The 14,722-nt window shown below is 57.4% G+C and overlaps 1 protein-coding gene across 15 annotated transcripts in view; it reads left to right on the forward strand.

Moving 5' to 3' along the window:
- The window catches only part of TRRAP (transformation/transcription domain associated protein), a 126,139-nt gene extending 112,606 nt beyond the window's left edge, over positions 1–13,533 (forward strand). For 7 of the 15 annotated variants that reach the window (XM_021086097.1, XM_021086101.1, XM_021086100.1 and 4 more), the window contains 7 exons: positions 661–922; positions 3,489–3,714; positions 4,254–4,471; positions 5,716–5,900; positions 9,924–10,127; positions 10,202–10,396; positions 12,554–13,530. In XM_021086097.1, coding sequence (XP_020941756.1) covers positions 661–922; positions 3,489–3,714; positions 4,254–4,471; positions 5,716–5,900; positions 9,924–10,127; positions 10,202–10,396; positions 12,554–12,838 — 1,575 coding nt within the window. In that variant the 3' untranslated portion in view covers positions 12,839–13,530. Of the gene's footprint in view, positions 1–660; positions 923–3,488; positions 4,472–5,715; positions 5,901–9,923; positions 10,397–12,553 lie in introns of all 15 variants that reach the window. The other 8 variants (XM_021086105.1, XM_021086108.1, XM_021086102.1 and 5 more) reach the window with 6 other exon arrangements.

Below are 14,722 nucleotides of genomic sequence, written 5' to 3' on the forward strand. Positions count from 1 at the left end.
GCCCGGGGGAGCAGCAGACTCTGTCCGCTCCCTGTGCAGCCTGCAGTGCTGGAGGCAGAAGATGTCAAGAGACTATGAAATTGAGAAAGCCATTTCTGGCCTCAAAATGCTTACTTTGTTCGCCTGAGTCCTGCTGCTGACCAGACAGCAGCACCGGGGGTGGGCCCGGGGGGTAGCTCGTGGGCCGCTGTCTCCAGGGGCCGGAGCGACCTTCTAGCAGCTTGGCTGCTCCTTAGTGGAGCTGCTGTTAAGCTCGGCAGCCTTCCTTTCCCAGGTATTTGTCCCGCTGGTCGGGCCCTCGCGAGGGCCGTGTGTGTGTGTGTGTGTGTGTGTGTGTGCGCGCGCGCAGTAGCACCAAGGCTGTCCAACAGTGAGGTTGCTCCTGGGTTAACTCACAGACGGGCACGTGTATGACGCACAGAGTTGGGGGGCTTTGTTCATGTTCAGGGCAGTAGCTCCTCGTTGTTAACGCAGCTCGAGGCAGGAAGGTCCAGGCATCCCCCCCGCTGCCCATTTTGCAATCTGGTGCCAACACCGGCCGTTCGCCAGGGCCGTGAAGAGCTTTGCTGGTGATGGGGCCGTGCCAGGCAGGTGCTTTGGGCTGGGTTGGTGCTCTGACGGAAGCTCTGTGGTGTGAGTTGCTTGGGTCTCTTCCCCCAGGTTCTCAGGCAGCTCCAGCAGGGCCTGGCCAAGTGCTACTCGGTCGCCTTTGAGAAAAGCGGGGCTGTGTCGGACGCCAAAATCACCCCCCACACTCTCAACTTTGTCAAGAAGCTGGTGAGCACGTTCGGGGTGGGCTTGGAGAACGTGTCCAACGTCTCGACCATGTTCTCCAGCGCGGCCTCCGAGTCTCTCGCCCGGCGGGCGCAGGCCACCGCGCAGGACCCTGTCTTCCAGAAGCTGAAGGGCCAGTTCACCACTGGTGAGTCCGCAAGAGGGGGCTCCCCCAGCGCGTTGCCTTGGTCTTTAACCTCTAAGCTGGCTGTGTTCCTTTGCTGTCCTGAGTCCCGTCCTGGGTGAGCTGGTTACACTGTGTTTAAATTACAGACCCAGGCGTTCCCGTCGTGGCACAGCGAAAACGCACCCAGCTGGGAACCATGAGGCTGCGGGTTCGATCCCTGGCCTTGCTCAGTGGGTTAAGCATCCGGCGTTGCCGTGAGCTGTGGTGTAGGTTGCAGATGCGGCTTGGGTCCTACGTTGCTGTGGCTCTGGCGTAGGCCGGCAGCTGTAGCTCCAGGTGGACCCTTAGCCTGGGAACCTCCATGTGCCGTGGGCGCAGCCCTAAAAAGTGAAAAAAAAAAGTACAGACTCAGATCACAGGGAAACCTGCCACGCTCCCCGCCTGGGAGCGCACGTCCTTCCTCCAGTGAAAGGTCAGGCTTGGAGCCCGAGCAGCAGGCTCCATGTCAGGGTTCGACGCGGGGTTTTAGGAGAAACCTGCGCCTTCCCCCCCTGCCCCGCCCTGCCCGTGTGTGTGGATTTGAAAAGTCAGCAGGAGAAGACGAGGCAGTGAATGACACAGGTGCAGGGCTCGAGGGGGCGAGTGCGGTTCAGTTGTGCAGTGGGTTCCGGGGGCAGAGCGCCGGGGGAGTGGTTCTCGTTCCCTTCCCAGTGCGGGTTCCCGCCTTTCCCTAGGCCCTCGGGGGCCGAGCCCTGGCTCCAGCTCTTTCTGCGTGATCTGAGGTGAACGGCCCGGCCCCCCTCAGCCTGCTCCTCATCTGTCACAGGGCCTCGCACCCTCTCCCCAGGGGCACAGCCCCGTCCCCTGGGCTCAAGCTGGGCTGGCGTGTCTTTGTCTGGGGAGAAGGTTTTTGGAAGCCCTCCTACGTTGTGGAGCAGTGACAACTCAGTCTGTCTTTATGTTCAAGAGTCCGGGTCATTAAATCAAATGGGTCTGAAGTAGAGGATTAGAAGTGGGACAAATCATCTGGATTCTGATGTGGGGGAAAAAAAAAAGACCCAAACTGACAGCTCTGAGGCTCAGACCCACCTCAGACTGGTGTGAGTTTCAGAGACTTAAGGCTACGTCCTTGGGAAGTGTCCTGCGCATGGAGTTGTACCTTCATCCTTGAACTTGAAGCCTGTAAGGAGTTGGAATAAAGTTCAAGACAGTACATCAGATTTATCCCAGGGAAGACTTATTTACAAGGGAAAACTCGGATGCAGGCGGTGACGGCCACGTGACTTGGAATAGCCCCTACCTAACTAGCATCTACTCAGCGCCTCTAAGGGGAACGGAGGAACAGTGGCGCTTTATACTCACATGGAGCTGATAAAAAGGAGTTCACGCTTTAATTTTTAGGGCCGCACCTGAGGCATATGGAAGTTCCTAGGCTGGGGGTTGAATTGGAGCTGCGGCTGCCGGGCCACAGCCACAGCAACACAGGATCCGAGCTGAATCTGCGACCTACACCACAGCTCAGGGCAACGCCGGATCCTTAACCCCCTGAGCAGGGCCAGGGATCGAACCTGCGTCCTCATGAATACTCCTCAGTTTCTTAACCTACTGAGCTACAATGGGAACTCTTAGAGGAGTTAACTCTTAATACACGCCAGCACCTTGGCCGAACCTCAAAGAAATTATGCAAAAAAGTCGATCTCAAACGAATTCCTGCTGCATGATTCTTAATTATGAAACGTTTGTGAGATGACATGATAATCAGAATGGAGAAGAGATCGGGTGGCGGCGGCTGGGAGGAGGGGTGCAGCTCTAAGCAGTACTGGGCTGGCTGAGGGGAGGGACAGTGAGTGTCTGGGATGCGGTGCTCCCCACGTGACATCTCACAGCCACACGTGCACCCACACAGGACAGCCGCCTGAGGGGATCAGCCGTGCAGGTCGCGCCAGTGCCAAGTTCTGGTTTCAGGAAGCGGGGTGCGTGGTCCTCCCCGTACATTTCTTTGCACTCCTCTGAGTCTGTGTTTAGTTTCAAATAAAAAGTAACACACAAAAACCCATCATGTGAAGATCAGACCCGAGCTTGGTAACACCTTCCTGATCCAGAGTTGAGAAGGAACAGCCCCTGTGCGAAGCTGCCTGCATCCTGGCTGGGTGGCCTCCGCCCCCCTGCCTTGGTGTCTGAGCAGGGAGCTGCCAGTCTCGTGTTGGTGCGTGGCGACCTTACCAGCCGCCTGCTCCTCTGAAATTGTGCTGAAGTCAAAGGGAAACCTCAGAAATTCCATGGGGAAAAAAAAGGCAAGAAAAGTACCCTGACTTTCATAAAGCTGACGACTCCTGCGTACGTGACACTCCCGCATAGGCGATCGGATTGTTGGGCTGGCCCCGTCTCGGGCTGAGGGCCCCGCACGCGTTGGGTTTGGTTCTTGTGGGGCAGTGCTGTCCTCAGTCCCAAGCCCGCAGTCCTTCGCTCCAGACTGCTTGTAAGCTGTGCCTCTTGCCTGCCTGGGAGGCTCGTGAACCGTGGTTTTGTAGCGAGTCAGCAAAAGTCCAGACAACTAAAAGTGTTTCTAATTATATTTTTTTCGAAGATTTTGACTTCAGTGTTCCAGGATCCATGAAGCTGCATAATCTTATTTCTAAATTGAAAAAGTGGATCAAAATCCTGGAGGCTAAAACCAAGCAGCTGCCAAAATTCTTCCTCATAGAAGAAAAGTGCCGGTTTTTGAGCAATTTCTCGGCACAGACGGCTGAGGTGGAGATTCCTGGGGAGTTTCTGATGCCGAAGCCGACCCACTACTACATCAAGATCGCCAGGTGAGTGCGCCCGCCCTGGCCTCGCGCGCGCAGGCCCCCCGGGCAGCCCCGGCAGCGGTCCAGACGGTGGCCGCGCTCCCCCTGAGCCAGAGAGGCCCCAGGGTTGCGCCCGGCGTTCGGTCACGAGCACCGCGGCGGGGCTGGCCTAACTGATGGCTTCAGCCAGGTCTTGTTGGAGTCAGGTTTGTGTTTGCTCTGCAAAGAGCCTCTGCGGCATCCTCACAGAGCTTGACAGAATATAAAGTTTCCCAGTTTTCTGGGCACTCCCGGAGCAGGCTGCATCTCACTTACAGCGTAAGGAGAGCTGTGCAGAGGAGCCCCGCACAGTCGGGCGCCCCTGCCTGTTTCTCCCGCCCCGCGCCAGCCCCCACTGGCTCCTGGGCTCCTGCTCCTCCGCCCCAGCGCCCCGCGGTGCCGTCTCCGCCGTCTGTTCCTGTGATGGTTCTGGCTGCCGTTCGTCTGAAGCTCCGTCTTCTCCAAGACCAGGGCAGGGAGTGGCAGCGGGGCGTGGGGGTTTCAGCGTCCGCTTGTGCCCATAGGTTTATGCCCCGGGTGGAGATCGTGCAGAAGCACAACACCGCCGCCAGGAGGCTGTACATCCGCGGGCACAACGGCAAGGTCTACCCCTACCTGGTCATGAACGACGCCTGCCTGACGGAGTCGAGGAGGGAGGAGCGCGTGCTGCAGCTGCTGCGCCTGCTGAACCCCTGCCTGGAGAAGAGGAAGGAGACCACCAAGCGGCACTTGTTTTTCACAGGTACCGGGGCCCTCGGGCATGCGGCCATTTTCAGCACCGTCTCTGATCTCCCTGGGGTGCACCCTGCAGAGTGGGTGCCCCCGAGGTGCCTTCCTGGAAGTTGGGGAGCTCTAGGGGGCCTCAGAAACCTTGATCAGGCCACAACTGGCAGCCTCAAGTGAGCTCCTGCAGAACTGAGCTGTCGAGGGTGACCCGTCTGCCACCCTCCCAGAGGAGGGGCCATGGAACGTTGCAGCCTGAATCCCCGAGGAGGGGCCCGTCGTAGTACGTGCTACCTGGTCCCCTGTGGAGCTTGCTTCTAGAGCTAGGATGAAGTCCGCCCATTCTGACCCAGAACCTCTTACCCTTTGTTTTTGCTTTTTGTTTTTTTTAATTTAATTTAATTTTATTTTATTGTTTTGCTTTTCAGAGCTGCACCCGTGGCATATGGAGGTTCCCAAGCTAGGGGTCAAATCGGAGCTACAGGTGCTGGCCTACATCACAGCTCACAGCAACGCCAGATCCTTAACCCATTGAGCAGGGCCAGGGATCAAACCTGGAACCTCATGGTTCCTAGTCGGATTCATTTCTGCAGCACCACAATGGGAACTCCTGTTTTTGCTTTTCCTTTTTTGTTTTTTTGCTGTTTAGGGTCGCACCCACGGCATATGGAGGTTCCTAGGCTAGGGGTCAAATCGGAGCTGCAGCCACCAGCCTGCACCACAGCCACAACAATGGGAGATACAAGCCGCGTCTGCGACACACAGCACAGCTCACGGCAATGCCAGATCCCTAATGCACTCACTAAGCGAGGCCAGGGATTGAACCCGAGTCCTCACGGATACTAGTTGGACTTGTTTCCACTGCATCCCAGTGGGAACTCCCCAGAACCTCTTACCCTTAAGCTCAGCATCTCCGAGATAAGAAGCAGATTAAATAAACACATCGGGGGAAAGCTGTGTGCATTTTAACACGTATGTAATTTGATCTGCAGTGTTGATCCTAGCTGCGGTAATTGGCTCTTCTTTTCTGCAAAGAAACGAGCTCCTGGTTTGCTCCCGGGGTAGTGCTCATGCGTCCTTGGGGTCCTTGTGGAATTTCTTCTCGAGTTAAAGTCACAGCAACAAGCCGGCAGCTGTGCTTTCACTGACGTTAGACCAAATTGAGCCTCGATGGGTTAGGAGCCCCCGGCTCCCCCCACGCTCTGCTGCACGCTGGCCTGCAGTCGCCCGTGCTCAGCTCCTGTCCGTCCCCTGTCTCCGCAGTCCCCCGCGTCGTGGCCGTGTCCCCGCAGATGCGCCTGGTGGAGGACAATCCCTCCTCGCTCTCCCTGGTGGAGATCTACAAGCAGCGCTGCGCCAAGAAGGGCATCGAGCATGACAACCCCATCTCCCGCTACTATGACCGGCTGGCCACGGTGCAGGCGCGGGGCACACAGGCCAGCCACCAGGTATGGCGGGCAGGGGCGGGGGCACAGTGTGGTGGCGCTTCCGTGGCCAGGGCACATGCAGAAGTAGCTGGGTGAGAGGTGCCTTTGTCCCTTTCTGGACTTGTGAGTTGGTAGAAACAGGGTGGCCACAGGCCTTGGAAAAGTGACGTTCGTGGCAGACGGACGCTTGTAACAGGACAGAGGGGTGCGTTTTCAACCTTGGAGAGGCTCCTGACCCTTCTTCAGCTGCACTCGCAGGGCCGCTCAGAAATGAGAATTTTGAGAGTAACTTCACAGCAGATTCGTTTGGTCGCCACGCTAGGTCTAGGAGGTGTGAGGCTGTGTGCCCATTTAGTGTTCCCGTTTCTCTGGTTTGCTGCTGGGGCCTTAAGGAGACACAAGGTCTCTGCACCCACACGTACTTCCTCAAACGCGGAGAGTGGTGAGCCCTGACCATCTCGGGCAGCTCTCTTGGTTTCCTTGGATGGGGGCATGGTGCCCACGGCCAGAGTCCTGGACGGCTCTCAGCTGTTGGGGGACGGAGGTCCCCTCCACTGCGGACTCCTGCCTGTGGTGGATGGCAGGGCAGGCGTGGGCTCTGGATGGGACGGTTTTGTCCAGAACCGTCTGCATCACCAAGGGCAGCTCTGGGGCCTGCTCTCCAGCCCCCGTGTGCCCTCCCTGGGGCCTGCTCTCCAGCCCCCCGTGTGCCCTCCCTGGGGCCTGCTCTCCAGCCCCCGTGTGCCCTCGCTGTTGCTGTGCAGCCCTCACACTGTCCATCTGACAGCCCGGAGACACTTCCTTCCTGCTGCGAGTCGCCCGCTCGCCTCTCTGCCCCGGCCCCTGGCGACCACAGGGGTCTCTGTCTCCGGGAACCTGCTCACTCTGATGCATGGTGTGAGCGTGGTCACACAGTGCGCTGGCCTCTGCGTTTTCTGGCCGCTTTCACTGCGCGTGGGGCTCCCCAGCTTATCCGTTTCCTTGTGCCAGTCAGTTGTTTGTTTTTATGGCCGATGACTCCCTGCTGGGAATTGGAGTTTTCTCCACGCATTAGCATTAGCCGATGCACTTGGGGCGTCTTTGAACGTTTTGACTGTTATGGTTGATGTGGCCGCGAACGTGCGTCTACCTGTCTCTCTGTGGAGCTGTTTTCATTTCTCGTGGATGTACACCTAGGAATAGAATTGCTGGGCTCTGTGGTGACTCTTCTGTTGAACATTTGATGAACTGCCAAAGGGTTTTCCAACGTGACCTCAGTGTGTGAGGCTTCTCCTTTCTCCACATTCTTGCCAAGACTCAGGATTGTCGGTTTTTTAACGGATCTGCGATGTTGTGTGAATTTCTGCATACAGCACAGTGGTTTAGCCACACACGTATGTGCGTGTACATGGGCTTTCTCGTCTTCTTTTCTGTCATGGTTTTTCATCACGGGATATTGAACCGAGTTCTCTGGGCCGTGGGGGACCGCGTTGTTTACCCGTCCTGAGTGTAACAGTCCACTCTGCCAGCCCTGAACTCCCCGTCCATCCCTACCCCGCTTCCCAGCCCTCAGCAACAACAGCCCTGTTCTCTGTGCCGGAGACGGTTGTTGTTTCGTACGTATGTTCATTTGTGTCACATCTTAGATTCCACATGTAAGTAATGGCGTGTGGTATTTGTCTTTGTCTTTTTAGCCTTGATTGTGAGGCTCTGTTGGATGTTCTGGGTGTAAGTGACTTGATACTAGTGACTTCACTTTCTTTGCTGTGTATTGGCCATGGTTTCCTGCTTCTTGGCCTGCCTCATAATCTGCTAAAAAACTGGACCAGGGTGGCAACTCTGGAAATCAGATCCTTCCCCTCAAGGCTTGTTGTTGCTGTTGTTTGTTTGTTTGGTGACTTTCCTGGACGAATCTGTCCAGGAAGCCATTGAGGAACATGCAGAGCCGCCTCGTTGGCTCTCCGTGAGGCCCTGAGCTGGCCTCACACAAGCGCAGCCACTGCGGTCTCTGCCTGCCTAGCCCAGTGGCCATCCAGTGATGTACAGAGATATTCTTAAATGCCTTGAACCAATAAATCCTCCACGTCTTTTTTGGGCGCACACCTGTGTGTGTGTCAGTGGGGGGCGGGTAGTCACAACTCTGCGGTAGCCTTCACTTCCTGCTTGTGCGGAATCTCACCATTAATCAGAAGAGAGGGCATGGGACCTTCTGAGGTTTCTCATGAGCATGAGACTGGTCTTCTGGACTCGGAACGTGGGGAGCTTCTCAAGCCCCACGTCGCTTCCTCTCCCCCTGCCCACCCCCCAGCTCGCCTCTGGGTGGCTGCCCTCATGCGTGTTCCAGCTGCTGTCACTGCCTCAAGCACCTGCCTGAACGCTGAGTTCAAACAGACTCCAGCCCAGTGAATGGGAGTTTTTTTCAGGAAGCTGCCAAAAGGTCAGCTGTGACTGTCCTTCGGGGACAAGGCCTTTGTGGGGTCACCACATCCATTCCGCCCACTCCAGTGGCTCTTAGGCTGCAAACTTCACAGCTGCCATGATGGCAAGGCTGTGGTTGTCAAGGCCATCATGCAGCTGGGAGATGGGGATGGGACAGTCGTTTTTTGTTTGTTTCCTTTTTGTAGCCATTCCTGTGGCATATGGAAGTTCCTAGGCTAGGGGTCTAATCAGAGCTGTAGCTGCTGGCCTACACCACAGCAACGCCCGCTCTGAACCGTGCCTGTGACCTACACTGCAGCTCAAGGCAATGCCCTTAACGCACTGAGCGAGGCCAGGGATCGAACCCACTGTTGGGTTCTTAATCTGCTGAGCCACAACCGGAACTGAACTGCAAAAGGCTCACTGCTCTCACCAACGGTCGCCCCCCCCCCCCTTTTTAGTAAAAGTTGCTCGGGTTGTTACAAGCCTCTAAGTTCCAGAGTTCTGGAAAAGCTGGTTTTGATGGGTGGTGCGAGTTCTTAGTGCCCTTACGGAGCAGCGGACCCTGGAGGTGCTCCCTTTGCTCTCTCAGGTGTGCTTCTTTCCACCTGAGACGGAATGAACAGGAACGAGGCACGGTTGATGATCTGCAGAGCTGTTGGTTGCTCAGGGCCTGTGTGCCCGTGGGTGGCAGGGCACAAGGGTACGACTCGGCCCAGAAGAGGCCTTTACCAGTTGGTCTCTCAGGGACTTATCCAACTCAGTAACCTTTTCATTGAGACCATTCTCTGATGTTTGAAATAGCCTTATGAGCCTGCTAGTCCAGAATTCAGTTTAAAGTGTGGTGTAACATCTAAATTTTTTTTTTTTTTTTTTTGTCTTTTTAGGGCAGCATCCGCGGCATATGGAGGGTCCCAGGCTAGGAGTCAAATCAGGGCTACAGCTGCCAGCCTCCACCATAGCCACAGCAACACAGGATCTGAGCCACGTCTGCGACCTACACCACAGCTCACAGCAATGCCAGATACTTAACCCACTGAGTGAGGCCAGGAATCGAACTCACAACCTCACGGTTCCTAGTCGGGTTCGTTAACCACCGCGCCACGATGGGAACTCTGCATCTAATCTAATTTTAAATTCAGTCCTTCGGTTTATAAAATTTTGGTCTTCAGTTGCCTTAGTTACGAAGTATTCTTTTGTTCTTTTTGTTAGTTGGTCTGTGTGTTCTGGTGTATTGGCCAGTTACAGTGTTCAGACTTTAGCTAAGTTCTCGGTGAGATGGGTAGTCAGTTGGCTGTCATGTAACTGAGGCTTTTATTCCCGCAGCTCCGCTGTTGATTTGGGTACAAGACAAGGAGCCTTGCAGGAAATTGACGCGTTTTGTGCGTCCTCAGGGTTAGTCCAGTGAGACAGCATAAGTATTTGCCAGCAGAAGCCACCGTGCCGGTGCTGAGCAAGAAAAAAGTGACAGGGGTTCCCTTGCGGCGCAGCAGGTGAAGGGTCTGGCATTGCCGCTGCGGTGGTGGGGGTTCAGTTTCCGGTCCCGGAACTCGCACGCGCCGTGGGGGGCAGAGCGAGAGAGGAGCGGCAGTCGCGCGTCTTCTGCCCGGAGCAGAGGCGAGCGCGGCGGCGCGTGTCTGGTTCCAGGTGCTCCGCGACATCCTCAAGGAGGTCCAGAGCAACATGGTGCCGCGCAGCATGCTCCGGGAGTGGGCCCTGCACACCTTCCCCAACGCCACCGACTACTGGACCTTCCGCAAGATGCTCACCATCCAGCTCGCGCTCATCGGCTTCGCCGAGTTTGTGCTGCATCTCAACAGGCTCAACCCCGAGATGCTGCAGATAGCGCAGGTAAGCCGCGGCGCGCGGCCGGCCCCGCTCCCCCCGGCCCGGTCCCTGCTTGAGCGCCTCCCTCTGACGTCCAGGACACCGGCAAACTCAACGTGGCCTACTTCCGATTCGACATAAATGACGCGACCGGAGACTTGGACGCCAACCGCCCTGTCCCGTTCCGCCTCACCCCCAACATTTCCGAGTTTCTGACCACCATCGGCGTCTCGGGCCCTTTGACCGCGTCCATGATCGCCGTGGCCCGGTGCTTCGCCCAGCCCAACTTCAAGGTGGGTCCCGGGTGGCCTGCAGGAGCACGGCCGCATGCTCAGCGCGTGTGGGCTCGGGAATCGCGGGCTCTGCTGAAGAGGGAGGAGGCCCCGGGGCAAGAGCTCTCATTGCTGCACAGCTGCACTTACTCACTTGGGGAAAGGGGTTTTTTTGGTGGTTTTTTTTGTTTCTTTTTAGGGCCACACTCGCGGCATATGGAGGTTCCCAGGCCCGGGGTCGAATCAGAGCTACAGCTACTGGCCTACATCACGGCAACGCGAGATCCGAGCTGCGTCTTCGACCTCTACCACAGCTCTTGGCAATGCCGGATCCTTAACCCACTGAGTGAGGCCAGGGATCGAACCTGTGTCCTCATGGACGCTAGTTGGGTTCGGCTCATTATCTCTGAGCCACACCGGGAACCCCCAAGGGAAAAGGATTTTAAGATGTTCTCTGTCCACGAGTGCTGCCAAGAGCAGTCTTGAAGCCTTGGCTGGAGAGTTTGGCTTGACTGTTAGTACTGCACGTCCGTTTTGTTCGCTCCTTCTGTCCTTCGTTTTGCAAGCCTTTCTGCTCTAAAAGGACACAAGCGTGTGTCACCGGCTCCTGGCCTACTGGAGCTGCAGTGACGTGCAGCACATGTAGCCTAGTGGTGAGGCGGGGCGGGATGCCCTCGGCCAAGCCAGGGCGTGTGACAGGGAGGGTGGACAGGTTCAGATCCAGTGCATTCTGACCCCAGCCTGTCTCTCCTAGTTGAGGACGGAACACAATTCGTGTTTTTCCTTTAACTCCTGAGCCCAGCTGTACTGTTGGTTGTTTTCCCAGATGAGCACCTGGGGTCCTGGGAAGCCTCCAAAACCAGTCCCTGTCGCAGAACACTGAACAGGTTTTAGGGCACAGGTACCAAGCTCTTAACTCTGAGCAAGGACTTGACGCCCTTCCTAAGGTTTGGTTGCTCACGCCCGTCACTGTGGAATGCTGCTCTGGGTGGAGCCATTAGCTGTGATGAGCAGGGGGCGAGCAGAGCTTTTTGGCTTCGTGTGAGTAAGGGGTCTGCGCCGGAAGCCGTGAGCCGGAGTGCCCTTTCATCTACTCAGGCTTTTTTTTTTTTTTTTGTCTTTCTGCTTTTTCTTGGGCCGCTCCGCGGCATATGGAGGTTCCCAGGCTAGTGGCCTCATCACAGCTGTAGCCGCCGGCCTACGCCACAGCCACAGCAGCGCGGGATCCGAGCCTCGTCTGCGACCTACACCACAGCTCACGGCAACGCCGGATCCTTAACCCACTGAGCAAGGGCAGGGTTCGAACCCGCAACCTCATGGTTCCTAGTCAGATTTGTTCACCACTGAGCCACGACGGGAACTCCTCAGCCACTCAGGCTTGAGGCTTGAAATGCCAAGTTCTGTTCTGTATAGAAAGTTACCCTTCTGGAAGCAGTCTCAGGGTGAGACTGAAGCCGTGCACGGTGTCAAGACCTCTCACAACCTGGAGCCGCACGGGCCATCTTCGCACAGCCTGCGCTGGTCCAGGTGGAAGGAGCAGGGCCTCTTCCAAACTCTGGGCCCCCGTTTCTTCACAGCCTGAACATGGTGAACGCCTCCACATCAGGCTGGTGTAGAAACGGTTCTGTGTGGTACTGTCTTGTAAAAGCACGTTCCGCTGACGCCAAGCAACTCAGAATAAAACCCTCCGCGCGGGTGGGTCTGCAGCAGCTTCCACCGCCCTGGTGCCTCGCAGAGTGTCTGTGATGGGCCGTGGCTGGCGTCTCCTTGTGTGAAGCCCATCAGGTGGCCATCCCTGCCTTTTTTCTTTTTTAAAGATTCATTTATTTATTTTTGGGGGGAGCACCCCTGCGGCCTTTTCTGGGCGACCTCAGCCCCACCGTCTGGCCCCTGGTCCCCGGCCCTCGGGCGCTCGCTCACCTTCCTGCTGCAGGCACCAACCCCACGCTGAGGGCCCAGTGCCCTGGGGTCTGTGCCCAGCAGGAGCTGCAGCTGCAGGTCCCTCCCCGCCGGCTCCCTCTCTTCAGCGTGGACTCCCCGGGCGGCCGTCCGAGCGCTCAGCACAGCCCAGTCTGGCCCACAGAGGCTCAGCTCCCCAGCCGAGTGGCCGAGCCCCTGGCTGGAGAGCCACCCGGAGGGTGGGGGCTGAGCTCGGGTGGTTTTGTTCTTGCTGTGCAGGTGGACGGCATCCTGAAAACCGTGCTGCGGGACGAGATCATCGCGTGGCACAAAAAAACACAGGAGGACACCTCGTCCCCCCTCTCGGCCGCCGGGCAGCCCGAGAACATGGACAGCCAGCAGCTGGTGTCCCTGGTTCAGAAGGCCGTGACGGCCATCATGACCCGCCTGCACAACCTCGCCCAGTTTGAGGGCGGGGAGAGCAAAGTGAACACCCTGGTGGCCGCCGCCAACAGCCTGGACAACCTGTGCCGCATGGACCCCGCCTGGCACCCCTGGCTGTGAGCGCGAGGCCGGCCTGCGGCTGGACGGGGACGGTTCCTCCCCTGCCGGTCAGTGCCAGATGGGGTGGGGGGCAGGTGGGCCTCAGCCAAAGCTTTTCCAGTCACCTTTTAAGCAGCCAGGGCTCCCTGGCGTGGAACTTCTTGTGAGTTCTTTTTTACTGGACTCCTCCCTCTGTGTGAATGTACAGCTTGAACTGCAGGAAGCACTTCTCTGCCGTCATTTTTAACACCTGGAAGTTTCCCCTCGCAGGAGCTTCGTGCTTTTGTACAGAACTTTGTAGCCAGTGTACAGAAAACCCACTGTGTCAGAGAAACAGGAAAGTATGAACAAACTGCGCTGGATTATCTCTGAGCACAAACTCCCACGCTGTGGTAACCAACCTGGGAATGTCACCGAGCGCCTGCCGCCACCGGACCAGGCCCCGCGCCCTGCGGGGCCACCCCCTGCCCACATTCGGATTGGGGTCCAGGGAGAACGGAACTTGGGAGCCGACGCTGCTCGGGTGTCTTTGTCTAGACGTCCACTCTCACTGTACCTGGAAAACAAAACACTTCCCTTCTTAACTTAAAAAGCAGCAGCAGAGGTTTGTTCCCTAGCTCCTGTCTGTTCCCATTTTTATAAATGTGAGCACTGAGAATGTTCTATCTAAATTTGTACAGTGTGATTTTTTTTAGAATAAATATTTTATAAAAGGGTGTGCCGTTTCTGTGGGATGGTCCCTGTGCTCCTCAGGGCCCTGGGCCAGCATCACCTGTACCCCTAGGTGGCTCCTTGGTGGCAGTCGCGTCCCCCAGCAGAGTCTCAGCTGGGACTTGGGTCTCACTGCTCAGCGTCTTCTGCGATGCTGCCCAGAAATGCTGGTCCCCGCTTGGGGGCTGCGCACGCCCCGGAGCCCGGCTCCGATGTTTCGGGGCTGCTGCCGTGTAGCCGTGCCTGGCGTGTCCCTCGTCCCGTCCATCAGCGCCTCAGGGAGACAGTGGATGGAGCAGAAGCACCTGGCCCTGGAGGACGTGGGAGGCCAGTTCCCCAGCACAGGCGGTGACAGCAGCGCCGTGAGAAACCCAGGCGGACGGAGGGGAGGGGTTGTGACTTTAGTTCTAAAATGATCTTGAATTTCATTTAAAGGACTCGCCCCGTGGGGAATCTCTGCACCGCTCAGGGCCCCCCTTGGCCTCCCCTGGACCCCGCTGTTCGAGGCCAGTGCAGGTGAGGTCTGCAGCTGCTTCACCCAAATCTCGCCACACCGCCCGGTCCGGCGGGCAAACGGATGTGCTGGAGGCCGGGCGGGGCTGGGCTGTGACCGCGCCTGCTGGCTGGTGGTGGGTGGCACTGATGGCGACCGCCTGAGGTCCCTGTGCTGGTCTCCAGTCCTAGGTGGGTCTCAGCCCTGAGGTGGAGAGGGCCTGCCAGCTCAGGGTGAATGGCGCGTCCAAGGTCACGTCCCAGAGCTGATGCCGGAGAAATGACTGACCCTCGCCCAGCTGGACTCCCGGGCCGCCCACACCCCAGAGCCGGAAGGGGGCGGAGCGGCCGGGTTTTATCCTTCTGACTGGCCTCTCCATCCATTCTTTGGAGCTACTTCTGTGGTTTTACAGTGACTTGAGGGCTGGTTTTGTGAGACGATGTCTTGGATTCCAGCATGGCCGCAGCCACGTATGTAAATTGACAGGTGTCAGGCAGTCATCAGGCCCCAGTCGGGAGGAGGCCTGGCTGCCCGGCCGTCCCCAGAGTCTGGGCAACGAGGCCTCCCGAGCCGGGGTCAGGACTTTGGAATAAGCCACTGAGTTGCCTTTGTGCCCCTGGGGAGCTGGCGTGGAGCCTGGTGGTGGCAGAGATGTGTGGGTGGCATTTGAATGAAGGGCCGTTTGTTACTCAGCCTCGATG

The sequence above is a fragment of the Sus scrofa genome, chromosome 3, assembly GCF_000003025.6.
Source record: "Sus scrofa isolate TJ Tabasco breed Duroc chromosome 3, Sscrofa11.1, whole genome shotgun sequence".
NCBI classification, from domain to species: domain Eukaryota; kingdom Metazoa; phylum Chordata; class Mammalia; order Artiodactyla; family Suidae; genus Sus; species Sus scrofa.